Here is a 21,272-nt window from a genome sequence, read left to right as displayed (position 1 = left end):
GGGCAGGGCTGTTTTGGGACCTACACAATATTAGGGAGGTGGTCATAATGTTATGGCTGATCGGTGTATATATACAGTGAGGGAAAAAAGTATTTGATCCCCTGCTGATTTTGTACGTTTGCCCACTGACAAAGAAATGATCAGTCTATAATTTTAATGGTAGGTGTATTTTAACAGTGAGAGACAGAATAACAACAACAAAATCCAGAAAAATGCATTTCAAAAAAGTTATCAATTGATTTGCATGTTAATGAGTGAAATAAGTATTTGACCCCTTCGACTTAGTACTTGGTGGCAAAACCCTTGTTGGCAATCACAGAGGTCAGACGTTTCTTGTAGTTGGCCACCAGGTTTGCACACATCTCAGGAGGGATTTTGTCCCACTCCTCTTTGCAGATCCTCTCCAAGTTATTAAGGTTTCGAGGCTGACGTTTGGCAACTCGAACCTTCAGCTCCCTCCACAGATTTTCTATGGGATTAAGGTCTGGAGACTGGCTAGGCCACTCCAGGACCTTAATGTGCTTCTTCTTGAGCCACTCCTTTGTTGCCTTGGCTGTGTGTTTTGGGTCATTGTCATGCTGGAATACCCATCCACGACCCATTGTCAATGCCCTGACAGAGGGAAGGAGGTTCTCACCCAAGATTTGATGGTACATGGCCCCGTCCATCGTCCCTTTGATGTGGTGCAGTTGTCCTGTCTCCTTAGCAGAAAAACACCCCCAAAGCATAATGTTTCCACCTCCATGTTTGACGGTGGGGATGGTGTTCTTGGGGTCATTCCTCCTCCTCCAAACACGGCGAGTTGAGTTGATGCCAAAGAGCACGATTTTGGTCTCATCTGACCACAACACTTTCACCCAGTTCTCCTCTGAATCATTCAGATGTTCATTGGCAAACTTCAGATGGGCCTGTACATGTGCTTTCTTGAGCAGGGGGACCTTGCGGGTGCTGCAGGATTTCAGTCCTTCACGGCGTAGTGTGTTACCAATTGTTTTCTTGGTGACTATGGTCCCAGCTGCCTTGAGATCATGAACAAGATCCTCCCGTTCAGTTCTGGGCTGATTCCTCACCGTTCTCATGATCATTGAAACTCCACGAGGTGAGATCTTGCATGGAGCCCCAGACCGAGGGAGACTGACAGTTATTTTGTGTTTCTTCCATTTGCGAATAATCGCACCAACTGTTGTCACCTTCTCACTCCCTTTAAGAAAGTGCTCCTAATGTCAGCTCGTTACCTGTATAAAAGACACCTGGGAGACAGAAATCTTGCTGATTGATAGGGGATCAAATACTTATGTCACTCATTAACATGCAAATCATTTTATAACTTTTTTGAAATGTGTTTTTCTGGATTTGTTTGCTGTTATTCTGTCTCTCACTGTTAAAATACACCTACCATTAAAATGATAGAATGATCATTTATTTGTCAGTGGGCAAACGTACAAAATCAGCAGGGGATCAAATACTTTTTTCCCTCACTGTATATATATATAAAGGAAGTGTTAAGAATACAAACCAAAATGGGTTAACTTCAGAAATTAAAGTGTGAAAGAAGAGCACGCAATCACAAAAGATGTGGAGTTGAATACAAAGGAGACAGTAAAGCGCACTGAATTGTACCTCTTATTAAAGATAAAGAAGAAAGATGATGCCGGGTTCAGTATAGCACCTTGTTATAAGGGACCCAAGAGTACTATTAATAAATAGAAGGATATGCCTTAAACAGTAGTTATGCAGAGCGAATATCAGCCACCATATTATTAGTATCAGTAAAATCCCCTACATAGACCAATTTATTTCTGTACTGTGGAAGTTGTAGAATACATACCCAGATAAAACACGGAAAAATGACAGAATTCATCTTCTTTCTAGATCCCTAGGAACCATATTTCCGTAGAAGTGTAATATATCTGCTGCAAACATGACACTGATGACAGAAATTTATCAGTTGGTAGTTTTAGCTGTCTACATATTGTAGGGCTGAGTGTCTAAGGCACACATATAAAATATATGTGTACAGCACTCAAAGATAAATTGTTTTTGCAGCTATAACAAAACCAGACACGCACTGATGAAAACCTGACCTATCTGGGAGATATAGATCTCATGTAATTTTAATATACTCTTAACGATATAAATACATTTATCATTGTCTTAATTATTACTGTGTTGATCCTGGGTAGGTCTTTAATTGATGAGGTCATTAAATAAATCAGCCTCCTCCTGGTATTGTTTTGAATTCATAAATAAATACAAAAGTACATTTACATATATAAAAAAAACTTCTGAGGAGTCAGGTAGACGAAACTACTTTTACAGTCTTATCATTGAGGGTCAGTCAGGAAACATACCCCCTGTGCTCTGAATTAAAAGGTTAGTGCTATGCTGGCAGGGTATGATATATTAGACTCACTTTATTAGGGCGCAATAAAATGTTTTGACAAGAAAGGTCACACTGCATGAGCGTTGTGGCCTTTTTACTGCTTAAACAAGCTGTTTAAAAAACGTCTCGTTCCAGATCAGAGGAGGGGAGACCTACACCATCGGCCTTCGCTTTGCGCCCAGCCAGAGCTCGGGAATGGAGGACATCTTGATCTTCATCAATGACACGCAGGACAAGAACGAGGAGACTTTCGCAATCAGAGTTACATACCAGTGAGCCCGGGTACGCCCACGACAACTCTCTGAGCTCCTTCTCACCTCCTATAGTATGGCAGAGAACCGCCAAAGACCTCAGTACTAACAACTACATTTTTTGGCAAAGCATTATTACATTATTACAAAGTAAATAATAATAATTATTATTTCAAAACAGTAACACATTATACTACATTTTATAATGCTGAAAAGTTGTTACCTTATATTTGTTTGATGGTAGAGTTCTAAATGTGAGAAGCTTACCTTCAGAGCACAGCACATATTTACATATAATCCACAAACCAAACACGTGAATTTGCCACTCAATTAGGCCATTTCAAACCTGAGTTTGTTATAGAGCACAACTGGTATCAAGTTCATTTGGGGACTTGTTTTGTTTTTGTTTTCTGGTGAGAGGAGGCGTTGACACAATATCTTGCTAGTAATGTACTCACGGTTAAGCAGTGCCTAGAAGAAGGCTTGGCTTGGCTTCAAAGACAACCAGCCCAGTCAATTCAAAAGAGTAGATCATGGCCTTTGAGAGGACAAAATGCTTATTCTACACTTACTTGAACAAGTAAAGTTTAAGTACAAACGTATAGAACAAACTATTACTATTTAAATGACATGAATTTACTTTCACCTGAGACTATATAATATATAATGGTTAATGCAGTGAAAAGTGGGGGATTTACAACCATAACAGGCATTTAAAAAAAGAAACCGCAATCTACCTTTTGAGGAATGTAGTCTTCAATCTTGGCTGTAAGAACAAAACAAAAAAGTTGGTATTTAAGCATTTTCCTGGTTTCATGTTTAAGTCAGAGACATATATACAGTGCATCAACATGGTCATTTATTTTATGAATAATAAACCTCTAGAAAGAAAGTGCCAGCTTGTTTTGAAATCTAATTAAGCAGGCTGTAATGAGGTATGATTTTCAGTGGGGAAATCCAGTCTCTTCAGATTGCTCTCATTACCAACAGTGTACTCATAAGATTCCTGTTTTCAAACCGTTTCTATCCGAGCCTTAGTAGTAAACGTTGTCAACAACCCCAAGCTTATATAATGCATAGTTATACAATCTGCCTTATTAAGATGCATGGTGCGAAAGTCATTTTGGTAGAAACAAATTGTATATATAAGTCTTTGTCACTCAAAACCGTAGCAAAAAAAATAAAAAACAACAACAGTCCTCTGAGAGACTGCACAGAAATGCATCCCTCGCACGCATCTTCACTGTAAACATATCATCCTCTTCTGTTCCTTAGGTGCTGACGTCCCCTCAAAGCACACTATATCCAACTGCTGTAATGCCATGGGTATCATTCAGCATCTGTGTACGGTGCCTCCTTAATGCATTCCTGTACTTGATCCTATTTTTAATTTGTTGTGACAGATTTTTAAATTAACAAAACTGGGGAAAACAGGGCAGCTGAGCTTCGGAAAAAGTAAATCGGGGAAATACAGCAGTGGCACAGTTGAGTTTCTGAATTGTTTAAGGTGTCCAAGTGTGGTTAATCAATCAAAAAGGCTACTGGAAATAATAACTAGTGTCTTAGATCACGGTTGGAGCGTTTTGTCTGCAGCTGCTTTTTACTTATGGTACTGAAGAGGGCTGGTGTCTAGTGAAGCAGGAGTAATCTTGCGCTTTTGTAAACATCACCAGAGAGGAAATGTCCACGTATAAGCCAGCTGTCAGTTCAGGGGCGGCTGAGGAGGATTTTGTCAGCATTTGACTCGACATATGAGGTAAGGATAATCTCAGCAACCAGTAGGGATGCTAGCGAGAAGCAGACCCGAGATGCTTGAGAGAATCCTATCTAGTTTAAATGTAACACAAACAGTAACTGTGCGCTGTACAGGCCAAGCTACTGCATGTCAATACAGAAGAAAAACAATGATTTTCAGATTGACAGGGAACTTTAACAAAGATCTCCCAAGAGAAGCAGCTTGTACTGAATTCCATGACTTGAGAGAAAAGGCAAGAACATTGTTTTTTTCTTACATGGTGAAAGCATTGTGCAGAAATATGTACTGAGACAATCTGACCTGTTGTTTATAATTTCAATAGGAGCTGGCATTTTAAAACGGCTAGCTCCCTTCAGTTGTGGCTCTGCAGTGTTCTTGAAATAAAGCGATTTTATATTTCATCTAAAGCAATTGATTTCATTAACTGTTTTTTAGCCAAATATTTGTTGATGTTTACTGTTAAAGAAGCAGCATAATTTGTTGCTCACAAGAATAGGATATTTTCATACTAATGCTCAGCAGGTGGCACTCTGGTACTTGAAATTACCTAACAGTTGATTCCGTTGCTGCATGACAAGAGAATTGTATCAAAATGGATGATGAATATTTCTCTAATCTTTTTGTATATATCAGATTTTATAGATTATAATGTGATTGTTTTTTCCAATTCATTACAAATGTGAACATTTATTTTTTATATTTATCTGTGTATGTATATTTTAAATAAAAATTTGTGAAATAAAATGTACTTTTTATTATCTCCAACTATGCTGAGTCTCTTATATTACATTATATAATACGTACTGTATTTTACTAGGACATTTTATATCTGAATATGTTTGTGAAATGTTGAGCCTTGTGTTGGGAGAAACTGGGACATTTGGTATATATATAAATAATTTGCCTAAATTATAAGTGCATTTATCTTAGTATTGAAAAAATAAAGTGTTTAAATGCACAGCATGTTTTTAGGAGTGTCCTGGGAAACATAAAGAAACAATTGGTAATTTGATTGATTGATCAATCTGAGGGAGGGGTGGTGGTTATAGATGCCTTTGTATCACAGACTATAATGAGGTTTAAGCAGATGCTTTGGAATAAGTGGTATTTATAAATAAGTTTCGGTAGTAAGACAACTCTGATGTCATCACTCTCACTTTCGGTCAAAGAGTATAAATGCCCCGTCATCAACACCCCCTCTCCTAGCTTTCGTTGCTTTGCATTGTTTAGCATTGACTTGTTACCATGCTTCAATCAAGCGCTACGTCCCCCCCGACTCAGTGATCGCAACCTACCCGTGCTCTACCTCGTCTCCGACACATTTGCTTTAGTTTGGATCCTTCATCGCCTTCTGCAGCCGACTCCATCCTGGAACCCAGAGCTCCTGTTGCTTCTCCAGCTAGCCAAGCCACAGCCCCTGATCTTCCTCTCACCGATGGCGCACCTTGGCGTTCCCTCCACCACGGCTCTGGTCCCTCCTCTCCCCGACTCCGTGCTGCCCGGCGCAGCTCCGCTTCCGGATCCGTCGACGATTCTAGCCCATCTCCTGCTCCTCGCCTCCGCCGCTCGGATCCGGCCTCCCTCGCCAATTATCGTTCTCCATCCTCAGCTACTTCTTCTCGACCTCAGACGCCACGCTCCCTTCAGTCGGCTTCCAATCCAGTCAGCCTCCCTGGTGGATGCGCAAGGCCTTGGTGGAGTCATCTGAGAAGCCATTGTCATCATTACTGCTTCAGAGCAGACTGTTCCCTGAGTCAACCAGCACTAAGCAGCTGAAGGCTTCGCATTGTGTTTGTCTTATTGCCTGACATCAAATTGAATCCAGCCCTGGCAGCATGCTTACACAACAGAAAACATTGTTAATTTTCTCTCAGATACAATACCAGCTCTCCTTTGAGTCTTTTAATTAAACATGCCAATAGGGTAGGTAACTGCTTTCTGTGTCAGCTACAGCATCAGTCAGCATCACGTCTTTCCGTAAAGTCCTTGTTTAAACCACAGACTGCACCTGAATATCAGTGATATTGCTTGAGCACCAAAGAATAATAGCTAACAAGAAAGTAATTAGATAGTGAAAAGTTAGAGCACATGCTGTTGACCACTGAAATGGAGAAACATTTAGAAATAAAAAACTTAGATGGTTTCACATATCAAATAAGACTGTATATCAGCATCAGATTTTCTTTAATGTAATATGTATTTTTTAAATTGAATATTGCAGTGTGTGTATTCTATATATATATATATATATATATATATATATATATATATATATATATATATATATATATATATTCAGAATTAATTAATTACGTCATTACGTAATCAAATCACATCGGATACAATGTCTATCTGGTATGTATTTCCTACAAGGATGAATTCACACGGGTTTGCTGAAGGCTATGGTAAGTTTCCATCATACTATTAAAAAGTCTTTATAGTTGTCATCGAAAATAAATGCAAAAATACTTTACTTAAGTGTGTTGTGTGAGTAGGATGATAAAGTACAGGAAATGTATTTTAACGTTGGTTTATATATGCGAGACGATGAGTACTTTGGTGTTTCTACACGGGTGCTCTATCACTCTGGGTGATACAACTTAATCCAATGTAATGATGAGAAAAGCACTGACATTTGGCAAAAGATAATTATTGATTAACACTAATTTTAAAGAATATAGTGTTTTGCAAGGTTATCGACATATGATTATGAATATCACATTTTATAAATTAACTTAGCAGAACTAGTCAATTTTTCAACCTTGGAAGCCTGACCCATATAACGGCCATTATAAGGGTCATTCCAAATCATTTTGCTGCACGTATTAGTTAAACATGTAAAATAGGCTACTATTTTCTTGTTTGAAATCATGCCTAATTCTACAATTAGAGTTTACATATCTAGTTTTCTTGTAGTTATATTGTAAAGTGTCATAAAATAATTCAGAATATAAGCGATTTAATATCATGTCCTGTCATTTAATAGGGGTAGGGGTAATGGGAATATCGATTTGTCAGTAATACTTATGGTTGTAAACTGACTGGCATTTTAATATACAAGATTTGTTAAAGATGGGACTTAATATAAACCCTATGGGTGCATGGCTAAACCGAATCAAATTATTCACATTAAATCTTATTTCAGCAAATAAGAAAATATATATATGCATTAGTCTGGCCATGTGGTCTAAATAAAAGGTTGTACATTCTTATATTCTTCTGTTCAAAATAATGTTGAATATTGTGAATATGTAGTGTCTAAGGTTACTTACAGGTGCCACACTGCTAGATATTACAGAGGTTGTTATGTCTGTGCCACATAGATCTTACTTACCCAGGCCTGTTGAATAATGGCAATTGTATCTGAGAACGAGAAAAATGAAGTTACACTGATACATTTTTTCCTTTTTCCTAGAAGAAAACAAATGGTCTCGGGGCATCCATTAGTTGACCTCACCATTAGAATTGACATGGTACATTTGTGTTTATATTCTAAACCTTCTCATATTTTTGCCACTTCAATTTGATGTTTCCTGAAGTATAACTATATGTGGAAGAATACATTCAGCTTGACACTAATGAATGATATTGAGCAGCTACATTTGTGTTGATTTGCTTCCATGCGTTTCCCAGTGACCCGACTCTTATTGTAAATGAGAGAGCTGTATGCGTTCTTGCCTTTGAGAAGTTATCCAACTTGTTTATTCAAATTGAAGTACAAAATATTGTATTCCCCGTTCAGTTCTTTCACGGTCTTAAATTTTCTAGCGTTTACCTAGAACCTACACACTTCATTTCCTTCGCTTGCTTTGACCTTTTGACAGAGTATTCAATTGCTAACCTTTCTAATCTTTAAAATAAACTGCATTAAATAGTTATTGTATCCCCAATGGTCTAGGAGTAATGCATGGTGGTCCAATTCTTCCTGTGGGTGAGAGTTGAAGACTCTGGTGAATCTCTGTTCCTGTGAACTTAGCTTTCAATTTGAATCCTGACTGTAAATGTGTTGGCATTTGTAGAATATAATACATTTGCACATATCCGGCTTGTTTATGGAGTTCCCGGTTGTGCCAATCACTGAAGGCTGTGAACCAGGCCTCGAGAGCCCGCTCAGGTCAAGGAGACAGGTGAGAAAGGTCTCCCCAGCTCACTGCAGTCCACCAGGCAGCCAGCAGACCGTGTGGCCGAGTCTCCTCCTCATGCCCTCAAGACTTCCACTGGGGCTCTGCTGACTGTCTCGGGTACTAGACTTCCATGGAGCTGTGCAGATTTCCCCGCCAAAATCTCTTGGTTAATTAATGAAGATCACTAATGAAAATTAATGGAGATGATAAACTGCACTCTTCCCAGCCTGAGAGCTTGAGAAGAACATGTTCACAAAATTTCCTTTCCTTTTCATTTCATAAATGAACTAAGTGTTTGGGATGTTCAGGGCCCACACGAGAGGTCACTGCTCACATCACATGCATCAAGGAAGCCTGAGGAAATGGGATCTGAATAGCTGCCAATGAGTAGAGATTGAACACTGGCCTTCACAGTCCACATGGAGTAAGCTGTCAGATCAAGCACATACCAAAGCATAAAGCTGTCACCAAGCTTGGGCGAGTGTTCCACACAGACCCAGAAACACAAAAACGTTTTTGGTTTTGCCACAGTAAATTAATTCTAGATAGCTCACAAAAGAAAAGCAGTGTTACATGCAACATCTGGCTCATCCGTCTCAATCTATTGTCCTTCTCTTGCCCAAGGCTTTTACTTTTCTGCCCAGCTGTGCTGATCACAAATCATGCCCTTTCTTATAGAAAACTTGCTATCCCCACTGTATTCTTTAAAACAGAATGGGTAAACAAAACATTGCATTCAGTGATCTCTGACCTGAGATACATAGTCGTGTTAAGCATTACCACCAAAGGTTTGTACTGCATGATGACAAGAAATATCCTGGAAAATAACAGTTTTTCTGCAAAATATTAAAAAATTACAGAGTGCCAGAACTCAGACAGTTGCACCTTTTACCTGGTTAAGCTGCCAGCTTATTGTGTGTGTTGTTTGCTCTTAAAGTGGTCTGCCATCACAGTTAGACTCCCTCACAAATCCAGATGGAGGACTGTCTTGGGTGCTTGACAGTGGCAACTGCCCAGCACAATTTTCCCTTCAAACATTTACCTTTAACTGCCTGGAGCCAATAGATAACAATCAAAACAGTAAATCTAACAGGCCAGAATTATTTTGCACTGAACAAGCTTTAACAAGTTTGATTTCACTTCACACATGTAAGCAAAACATTTAAAGGGAAAACAATGTCAGTGTCAAGCACTGGGGTGATCCGACCCACAGCCTTCACTAAGTTGACACTGGTGACTACTTTTAGCTTTGGAAACAGCTGCTTGGTTGGAGCCCATATAACTCAGATAATCAGTTTGTTTAAGTGCCTCTTGACATTGTACGAACATGGGCTGGGGTGATCCTTTGCTCATTTCAAACACATGAAACTCACGACTTCACTTGCGTTTACACCTTTTGAGTCTTTCATAAGGACCAGTGGGTGCATTAAACCAAAGAACAACAGTTCTAGAAAACGACTCATGTTCTGTACTTGAGAAGCATCATCATATTTTGGCAATACCTCAGATTTCAGTAGGAGGTAGCTTTGGTTTTCAAGAAACAAAGTTAAAAGTCCCAACTTTGCTAATTAAAATACTTAGATTGATCCACATTTAAATTAGAATCACATTGTACCTGCACAAGTTGTTCTCCAACTCTCCAGGGCGAGAAGGTGCCAGCAGTGGGAGAGACTTTGCAAGAATGCTTCACACACTATTTTGTACTGAAAAGAAACAAATGTGTGTACAGTTAATACTGGGCACAAAGATTGCTACTATGACTTTGTTATAGAAAAAATACATAATTAATACATAATCCAGCAACAATATCACCTATCTTCTTATTACCATCCAATACTAAACACAAATGCACAGGGGGTGGAAAAACCTAAAACATCTAATTTTTGTAAAATCAAATTTTACAAAATCAAAAAAGCAACATTTAAATATCACATCACAACGCTCAATAATCCAATATAGTGGTGGTTGTAGAAAGCTAACGCAGCCCCTTGTGTTTTAAATACTTTTAAAATTACTTTTATGTTGAATAATATCAGAAAACACTCTTCACCCATTTGATAAACTATAGGCCTATTGTATTTGCAGTTTATAAGCAAAGGTTATTTTACTACTAACTGGGTTGGCAGCAAATAAGTTTCCATTACCTGACTGCAAATGTACATCCAATGATTTCCACCCAAACAAATTTCAACAGATTTATATATAAATTTCTATTCAACTTGTAATTGTGCTTTACAGGTAGGGCACTTATAACAATGGTCTCAGTCTATAGAGCACATCTAGCACATACGTCTCTTTCTGCATTCCTGTGCAATTGACCTTTTTATATTTGTCTTAAGACAGGTTGGGTTTCAAGGATTCACACCTCCAGTGAATTAAACATAACTCTGCAGAAGACATTCATTTTAATTTCTTACTTTTGTTTACTTGTTGGTTTCCAGTCCATTGTGAATAGCTTTGTACAGCTTGGCAAGGAAGACTATGTAAACCTTTGTTTAATTGTATATGGTTACTTAAACATAATCACTTATGTTACAGTACGTTACTCTATCCAGGTGGAAAGAATCACAGATGGGGCCAAGCAATGTTTTTTTACAGCAACACAAATATTTTCCTGTGGTCTTTACTTTATTCCTCAAACAGGACATGAAGGATATTCAGTAGGAAACCCACCACTCAAGAGGTGAGAAAAATCAGCAATAAAATTCCCACAAACATGAAAGCTAAAGCCAGCTATTTCTCCTTTTGGCTATTGCTTTTTTCATCATCACGATTAACATAGCATTACAAGCTTGTGGCGTGCTTCACAACAGGATGCATTTGGAGAGCCCTAGGTCAAGTCGAGGTCTGCAGCTCCCTATTAATAGATGGAGATATTTGAATCTGGAAATCTCCTTCAAAATGTATTTAGGCTTTTCTTCACCCTCAAGGCTAGAGGCTTCTCTCAAACCCTTTAAAATTATCAATATACAAGTAGTGCAGGAATCTTATTGCAAAGACTAATGATTTTCAAGCCAAATACGGAGATATACAAGTCCCATGTATTGAGACAAGCACTGACATGATATTTAATGAACATTTATGCCTTTTTGCTTTTTTGGAAGGTGGGGCAAACAACATCCCTGCTCTGTCTGCCACTGCCACCTGCTGCACATGGCTGCCGGGATTCGGAGCGATAAAGACTCGACAATTAGAATAGCCGTGTGCCATTAATCGTTCTACAGCTTTCAGTGACAGAAAGTCTTATGCAGCTGCTGCCTTAAACTCACTCTTTAAAATAAAATAAAATAAAATAAATAAAGTCTCCTCCCAGAGTATTCTGTATTTCAGAGGCTTAATAATACAATCACACAGAACATACTGACATGCCTGAATACATGGGAAAAATATATATACTGCAACACAAAACCAGTATCTTTTCTCTGTCTGAGCTCTCAATTAATTAATTATACTCTTATTAAATAATTAAGACCATTATAAACAATATTCTCCCCTCCAAAAAAAAAAAAAAAAATGACATTCAGGTTTTGTGAAATTGTATAGGTCATTTGTTATTTGTGTCTATTATTAGCTGACTTAATGTTTCGATTAATAATATGGGGGCCTTACTGGAGGAAAAGAAAATAAGGAAACATAGAGGCCCCCAACAGCAGGATTGAGAACCTTTATTTCAACACACAGCAAAGAACTGGAAATGCAGCAGATTCACTACGGGACTTGTAATTTCCATGGGATCTCCAGTACCTACAGTGGCTGAAGGCAGGAGCCTGCAACTCCCAAACTCCACTGCATTTTTAATAAGCACCCAGCACAAATGGAAGTACTTAACATTTTCCTTTTAATTAAAACACATTTAGTGTCTGAATGGAGAAGAGAAGACCATGAGAGGAACATAGACATCTCACTACATTCTCTTATTGCTATGCTATTGAGCAAAGTCATAACAGCTGCCCTCAGAAACTTTGGTAAGGATAGGAAAACAGTCTGTGTTGTAGTTAAATATGGTGACTGTGAATGAGCATGAGCTTGAATACCAGATTATATAACTATATTTGTATTTGCTACTAAAAATATCAAAGTATTTTTGCACTGATCTTCCAGATCTCCCAAATGTTTCACTTTACTCCCCAGTGTAAGATTTTTTTTTCTCTCCTTTTATCTTTTCCCCTCCTTGGACTTTCTTTTCAGGGTTTTATTGTGTATTAATTAAAGCTTGGTTTCTGAGTTTGCTCTTGGAAAAAAACTAAAAGCAAGCAAACAAGTGTCTGCAATTTGTTTTGGAGAAGTTGGAGCCTTTATTGGAAGGGATATTTAACTCTCTCTTAACTTATTGCAGTGTCAGTTATTTTATAGACCACCCAGACGAACACTAATCGACATTAGGAGCTGTACTTGCTTGAGAGACAGAACCCATTACATTGCTTTATTATTATTTATCTATCCAGTCTGACTTACAATATCAAAATACTAATCTTTCTCAGCAATAATTCAGTATACACTTCTCCTCCGTTCTCATGACCTGCCAAGGAGCAAGCTCAGATAATCATCTATATGGAAACTTGAAGAAAAAAATATAAACACAATCCTTCACAATAGGATAAGGAACTTTACAGCATTTCCATTGTCGGTGTTGAAAATGATCTCTCTCTCCCTTTTTCATTTGTTTGCAAGCTGTTTTTGAGAGTGTCAAACCAATCCACATCCTGCTAAAGATAGTTTGGAAGGGATGTTACTACTCACCGTTGATAACAAACGCAAAGATACAGAAACTGTTTTCAGAGTCTTAACCATTGTCTGATGAGATCTGCTTAATCCCAAAAGGATCCATAAGTTTACAATTTCTGCTACCTATAAAATTTGAGTTATATAAAATGCAGAAGGAGCTCAAAGTGTTTAACTGAAAAAAAAAAAAAACACTTGTGGGAAGCTGATAGAGGCTCAGTAAGAGTCTGCACACTAAAATATATTTTATGGACCCTTCAGATATAATTTGTATTTTTCACTTGTAGTTTCATATTGGCCTTGTGTTTTATAAGGTGAGGTAATGTTTTTACTGTGTGTGATAGATAGCAGTGTGCAGTCCATAATTTTGATTGCAGACCAATGTTAAAATCCTTGCCTTGTAGACTGCATTAAAAAAAAACATGTTGCTTGCATTGATTATTATATCCATGTACCACTCCTATTTCACTATGTTTGATATGTGTATAGCTGGTTAAATATAAAACTATGAAAAATGGATAGCTTATTATCAAATTCATATTCTATGCATACACTTTTATTACATTATTAATACAAATTAACCTCTGCACACACACACGTGCTCTTAGAACAAAAACTAAATCCCTAGCAGCTGGGATAATAAGGCCGCCCAGCAGTATCAGGTAAAGTTAATACTTCTTTCATTATCATAATTGGAGGAATTCTCCCGAGATCTCCTGAGTTCGTTCTCCATTCAGATGGCATCTCGTGGTGAAACGTTGGTGTTTTGAGGTCAATTATACATTTCTTTAAGTAAAGCACGTTGTAATAAAATCACAATTCACAGACTTAAATCAACAGGCTTGTTGAAGGACCACCACACTATTAAATTAGTTATTGGCAAGACAATAAGCAGAAAACACTGGATTTCTAGGATTTGTTGAGACCGTTTGGGAAATCGTCAACCATTACAGTGGAAAATAGTTTAATTCACACAATAGAAAATTCATAGTATAATAGAAAACACTATGGCTCGGTGGAAGGGCACTATGAAATACACTGTGATTAGGGGAGAATGCTGTACAAGGTGACCTTCGGAAGTATTAACTGTTCTTTGAGTTGCAATAGTATATACGTTTTTTGGTATAACAGTCTGTACAAATGCCTGAATGTATCCCATTATAATTATAATCAGGGGGGATATATTTAAAAGGCAATCCTTCACCATCTAAACACATTCTTTGATCACACTAATTGATGCTGATCATTTTGATCATGTCTAATTCCTCCATCCCTACACTGCTCGAACTGAAGCTACAGTAAATATCCCCGGGTCATTTACTGATACACTCAGGCTATGCAATGAACATTAAGACCTCTGCCGGAACCGTGCCATATCCCATGGCTCTTTGATATTGGGGTCCTTTGATTATGTTTGCCCCCTGTATACGCTTTAATTGCTTGGCATTGAACTTGATTGAATTTAGTCGGTTTTATGAGGGGGGGGTGAGCTTCTGACTGCAGGACTGCATAAAACACAGATCCCTGGACGGTGCAAATATCCCACCATACTGTGATGTCCTATTTAAAGGCGCAGTGAAATGTGTTGAAAAGCAACAGGATTAATTTTGCCACAGGTGCATTTGGAAGCAAAAACACAGAACTGGCATATCCATATTCATACACACTCGGCTATGATTCAGTGTCCTATTTTCTCTGTCAAACGTGTTGGAAACTTTTGAAGGGCACACGGATTTCTAGTAACATAACAAGGTTGCTTTGAAACAAATGTGTGCCTAACAGGGTGTAATGTCATACTTATCTGAAAAATATGAAGAAAATAATAATCATCATAGTATATAGTACATGATAATTCTAACATATGCAATTATAAAACTTGTTGTATATTCAAATCAATAATCAAATAAAAATCAAGGAAAACAGAGTATTTTCCACAGTTACAATGATTGGCCACTGAGAGATACTGTATGCAAAGCTTCTATTTGCCGCATTTGGCAAAGATTATCCCATAAATGTACAAAAAAAAAAAAAAAACGAACAATAAACAACACAATTCAAGTTTGCCATCAGTACCAGAAATCCCTATACAACTTTTACATTTAACAGATCACTTCCCTGGGAAAACCCCAAATAGTTTAGTAATTATATCTTGTAAAATGCTGCCAAGCAGTCACTCTCCTACTCAAAACCACACTGCACCAAGATTTGTGAAATTATTAATATTTTACAAGTATGTTGGCTGCATGAATACAAATATGCACTATTCCCCATAGAAATTAATTAAAATGCTTCATTATTATTATTTGTTATTTATTTAAACAAGCAGCAAAGGCCATTATGCAAACATTATTTAACATTAACCATTATTTTTGTTTGAAAAGCAGTACAACAAACGATGCTTAATTTCTCGGCTTTGACCCTCCATTAATGTTAAAAGTGCCTTTTTAGAAAAGTGTTACTTCAAAACAATGTTAATTAAAAAATGCTTGCTAAGTGGGAGTCCAAAAACACCAGCTAATATCGAACTGCTAAACAAACAGAAAAAATAAAGCAGCCCTGTATTAGTGTGAACACCGCACTGTTAAACATTGACTTTTAAATCCACAGAGCTTCATTTTCACCGCCTATGTAATATTTAACTGAACAACTTTGTTGCTTTGTTATTATTAATTAATATGTCTGTCCTATTTCTAGTATCTAGTTGCATTTTGCCAACGAAATTACATTTAATACCTTATGACAGGGGATGTGCCAACTGATTTGAAAACTGCAAATGTCATACCTATCCACAAGAAAGGGCACAAAACTGAGTCAGGAATCAAACCAATCAGTCTCACCTGTATTACTTGTAACATTTTGGAAAGAATTATAAGACAGAAAACAGAGGAGCATCTTAATGAAAAACATATTCTTGGAGATAGTCAACATGGGTTTAGGCAGATCATGTCTTACTAATTTATTTGAACATGCAACTCAACTGCAGCCGTAGATCATGTGAAAGCATATGATATGATATACTTTGATTTTCAGAAAGCTTTTGATAAAGTTCCACACCAAAGCCTGATCCTCAAACTGGAAGCTGTAGGCATTCAGGGTAATGTAAGTAGATGGATTATGAACTGGTTGATGTCTAGGAAACAGAGGGTGTCGATTAGAGGAGTCGCTTCTAACTGGAGTGAGGTTGTTAGTGGAGTTCCACAGGGATCAGTACTAGGGCCTTTGCTTTTTCTGATCTATATTAATGATCTGGACTCTGGGATAGTTAGCAAATGGAAATTGGGCTTCAAGGCATTCAAGACGGAAAACAGGAGACACTTCTTCACACAGAGAGTCGTCACAATCTGAACAAACTCCCCAGTGATGTGGTTGAAGCTGAAAATGTGGGAACATTTAAAAATAGACTGGATAGGATCCTTGGATCACTTAGTTATTAATGGACACCAAACGAGCACAATGGGTCGAATGGCCTCCTCTCGTTTGTAAACTTTCTTATGTTCTCATGTTCTAATGCTTGGCAGTGCCATAGCTTAATGACATGTTTTTATTTTGTGTTTCTCACCATGTAAATATGAGTACATCAACTGTCCAGTACTGCACACTCCAGCGACTTATATATGCCTACTTAATTTGTTGGCAACTTAAAAAGGGTTAAATGAAATTAGTCAAGTATGTAATTAAGAGTTCATCTAGACTGAAAACCAGAAAACCCTTGAGGACAAGAGTTGGCATTTCACTGAGAATGGGGTTATATTTTTTAAATACCATGCACTCTGTATGAACATGTTTAAATTAATTATCAATAAGTGCTATGTAGTCCTTTGACCCACTTTTGTGGCTAGGTAGGGGATAGGTAGTTCAGAAACAGTTTTAGTATGTAACCATTTTGCCCTGTTTTTACACCTGCCGATGTGTGTATAATTCATGTGACAATGGTGTGAACTGGATTGCTGACTTTCCAAAACTAGCACAGCACTCTGGATAATATGGCACGTGGGCTTCTTTAACTTGGCTAATTAGACTTGTATTAACTTTTAGTTAGTGTGTTCCTGGCAGGTGTGCGGGAGGAGAGGAGACCTGAAAAGGAGGCCATTGTCACGTATATGTGCTGCATAGTGAGGCGTGCCCACTGATGCTGAATGAATCATTAGCTTTTTTCTTCAGGGTTACACCAACAGATATAAATAAATAAAACAAATAACCTACCCAATATTTCTCTACATATTCCTGAGGGTTAACTGGAAGATTAACTTTGCAAATTCAGAATTGAGGGTGTTTAAAATGACTTTAGGGCCTCTTATACATACACAAAAGCTTTGGGAGTCCTTTGTTACCACATATAACTCATTAATAACATATAAATCATTATCAGCAGTAGCAGCATTATCAGCCTTTGTCGATCCAGTGCTGGATAAAGGCCTCCCAAGGATTGGTGCACTTGTTTTGATCTACAGTGTCTGTTTTCCAGCTTTCTCCAGCAAAGCATCCTCCCAACTTCTATGAGGTCCTCTTCTTAGTAACGTAAAGTGTGTATATATATATATATATATATATATATATATATATATATATATATATATATATATATATATATATTTTTTTTTTTTTTATATGATTTTATTTACATATTGTGATGACTTGCGGTCGATCACAATGTTAAATTTGAAATCTTAAAGAAAGCTGTCTCTTGCACCACAAATGGATCTGTTGAAATGTGAAAGCAGTCCCAGTTCATGCATCTTTTAAAAACAGGTCTCTTTGCAAAGTAACAGCTTTTATACTGTCAATGCAGAACCACTGATCCCAGCCACCTGAGAGCGTGAGTCATATAAAAAAACAGCACAGACATGATTGGAGGGTTAATGAGAAAGAAGACGGTACTTACCTGACATATGGGCAAATGAAACCCAATTCATTATTTTTATTTAGTCAGACAGTTTCCATTCAATAAAATCCAGAATGAGAAGTCAATTTCTTCTCAATAGAACAGGGATACATACGAGAGGAACCTGGTATTATGGATAACATATCCACAGTAGCAAAGATCGCTCAGAGTGATATGTTCAGCTTATCTATACATCCATTTGTAGAAGAGGCTTGTTATAAGCCTTGAAGGTTTGCGTCCATGTAAATAGCTGCATTTAGTGACCCTGAAAAAAATCTCACTTAAGTATTGTATGTGAATGGTACGATTTATCTTCCCGTCGAGTGGGCTGAAATTAAGTGGAAATGCTAGCTGTTTAAGTGAAAGTATTTAAATTGGTTTTATGTGTAAAAAATGTGGGTAGTGGCAAAGGATTTGAATTACTTAAGTGTTTTCCCATTAGACATTTGAAATCATGTCCCATTTTTACTCCTGGCCAGACAGACCATTTTTAATCAGGGGGCGGTGGAAATTAGGCACCCGAGATCATTTTTAATATACAGCAGTCACAACGAAATTAAATTAAATTAAATATGAAGTCCTGATTGAGCGTCAGTATACCTTCTGTCAGCACATTATTCCAGCATAATTATGCAATGAGTACAATGGCTCCCCATGTTCAAAGTGAGAGAACTTTAATGTAGTGCCAGCATTCATTTAGTCCCAGAGATTACATGGCTGATGCAGGTTTGACCTGAGCAAGTTTTTGAGAAGCAAAGTCTGACTCACTATAATAATCGAGTGCACCTGAGTCACACAGACACAGTAATGGCCTCATCTTCACGCTCTCCTTTGTCAACACAAAAATGCATGATCATATGATTAAACTGATAGAAAACAGGCCAAAGAAGGGACACACAGAAAATAATATCTATAACTTCAATGTCTTTTTTTCGACTTTTTTCTGCTTACTCAGTGTTAAAGATAATAGTGTCTACAGCTACTGTCTGCCTGGTGTGGTTGTGGTATTTCCTAAGGTGATTGTATATACCCACTGTATAACTGTTCTATTATTATTCATTATTTATGACTCTCTTAATCTTATTCTGTATCATGCAATACAAACATACAAATAAACACATACTAATTTATATCCAAAGTAAATTTGGATACTAGTTCTGTTGGGCATGTTTTGTTATTTATCATTATTTATCTATTAATTTCCCACAGTATCTTGAGGACTTTCACTAATACGCAAGACTTATTTTTCATTTGTCTTCGGGACATTCGGCTTAGATTAGATTGTATTTTGCATTTTTCTCTTCTTTTTTCTAATGAATGTTTTAAGTTAGCTAGCTTTAGTTTCTCATCTCTTACCACTGTATATTACATATAGTTTCGAAGGTTTCGTTTGTGTCCTATACACAGATTATTTATTTTCAAAAGTTGTATTGCTTAATGGATACAGTGTACTATGAGAGATAGACACTTAGCTTCTAGTCTTTCATTTATTCTTACAATCTTATTTTTCTGTCTTTGGCCATAAGTCAGGCTTCTGTCTTAATTACACATGTAAAAATCCTATCTTGTAGTACCATTAATCATTTCCACTGATTCTCAGGTACTGCTTATTCAATTCCAATCATAACAGTCTTGACACATAAAGAGAAACAAGAAGAGTGATATACTTACAAACACAAAGATTTCCTGCTTCAGATGCCACACATCAGCACAGCGCAATATTGTCAACAGACAGCCCTCTAGTCCCTGGACTAGGATAACAGCGCTGTCAGTGCAGGATGGTGGATCCTCCACAGGAGATGACTTTAGACACCTTGTTTTCTCCTGCATCAAGTCTCAACTGCTACGTGCAAGATACAGTATCGTACATCGATACGGTCAGCCTTGGATTCACAACCAGTGAGCAGTTTATTGAAAGTTTCACACAGCCTTTATACAGTCTAACAAACATCTTCAGTGACAGTTACGGGGCAGTCCCGATACGTAGTTACACAACATAATAGTACTGATTCATTGGCTAATGCGTTTGGGAAAGAAAAAGGTTTGCAGTGTTCCCACAAGCAGGTGCAAATGTCATCCCTCGTGGGAATGTTATTGTCCAAGGATGTGTGTAACCCATAATATATTTGTGTTTCGGGAAGGGGAAAGTGTAGCACATACTGTACGAACAACATGTTTTGTGTCTGCCACACCTGCAGGGATTACAAGCAGTTCTGCAAGCTATTTCAGCAGTATGCATAAGACATAGATAATAAGTAAAGTTATGAATAACTCACAGTTCCTAACTAGTAACTTACTGGAAAGTTTCCTATATTTTCTAACCGTTATACAGTGGGTATATACAATACATAGGAGGCAATTTTACCCCAACAGTTATCATGGCTTATATTACTGAGTAGCAATCCTCAGTATAATGTGAATAAAACTCAGAACTTGGATTGTTGATTCAATTACTTGATTTACAGAAAGTTCACATTTTGTGTGTGTGTGTCTGTGGAGGGGATCTATTCTGCACAATGTTTTCCAACTTGAAACATTTGCTGTCCGCATGGGTAAACTCGATAAAGGTTCCTCTAGCTTTTCTTAAGCTGAAATGTGAATTCACCCCAATAAGCACCACTTAACTCCGCCAAGACAGCCCAATCTGATTTAGGCTTTAATCCGATTTCATGAAAGAGCTGTTGATCTGGCCAAGGAAAGCACCCTAAAATAGTTATTCATTAAAGGACTGTAGAGTACAGATATCATTATTTCTGGAGTGTAAATGGTGGACACAGCACTATTTTACTCTGCCGTCTATCCTCCCAATACCACTATCATGTCATGTGGGCTGAAAGAAAAAGAACCCATCTAATTTTGCCTGATATATAATATTAACATTTAACAAAAAAAATAGTTTTGGCGATGTCGTATATGTATACACAGTATATTTGTGGCATTCAATTTAACAATTAAATTTGGTTTCAATATTGAAGGATTTTTTTTTTCATAGTTATAGTAACCAATGTATCCCATTGTGATCAAACATGAGCTAAATCTAGACCCCTAAAAGGCAACTGTGAATGGAGTCTGTTTCAATGGCTTTAAAACTAGCGAAACCTGGTTTAAAGAATTAATGTATTTTGACAGGAAAGGCCATGTTGCTCCTACCCCT

General features: G+C 37.4%; 1 protein-coding gene across 1 annotated transcript in view; it reads left to right on the top strand.

Moving 5' to 3' along the window:
* Positions 1-5,150, top strand: part of nphp4 (nephronophthisis 4) — a 54,330-nt gene extending 49,180 nt beyond the window's left edge. Inside the window, exon 21 of the mRNA XM_066690771.1 lies at positions 2,519-5,150. Coding sequence (XP_066546868.1) covers positions 2,519-2,659 — 141 coding nt within the window. The 3' untranslated portion in view covers positions 2,660-5,150. The remainder of the gene's footprint in view (positions 1-2,518) is intronic.
* The last annotated feature ends 16,122 nt before the right edge of the window (positions 5,151-21,272 follow it).

The sequence above is a fragment of the Amia ocellicauda genome, chromosome 18, assembly GCF_036373705.1.
Source record: "Amia ocellicauda isolate fAmiCal2 chromosome 18, fAmiCal2.hap1, whole genome shotgun sequence".
NCBI classification, from domain to species: Eukaryota; Metazoa; Chordata; class Actinopteri; order Amiiformes; family Amiidae; genus Amia; species Amia ocellicauda.
The sequence above is the reverse complement of the archived record's forward strand: the minus strand, read 5'-3'. Positions and strand labels throughout refer to the sequence as shown.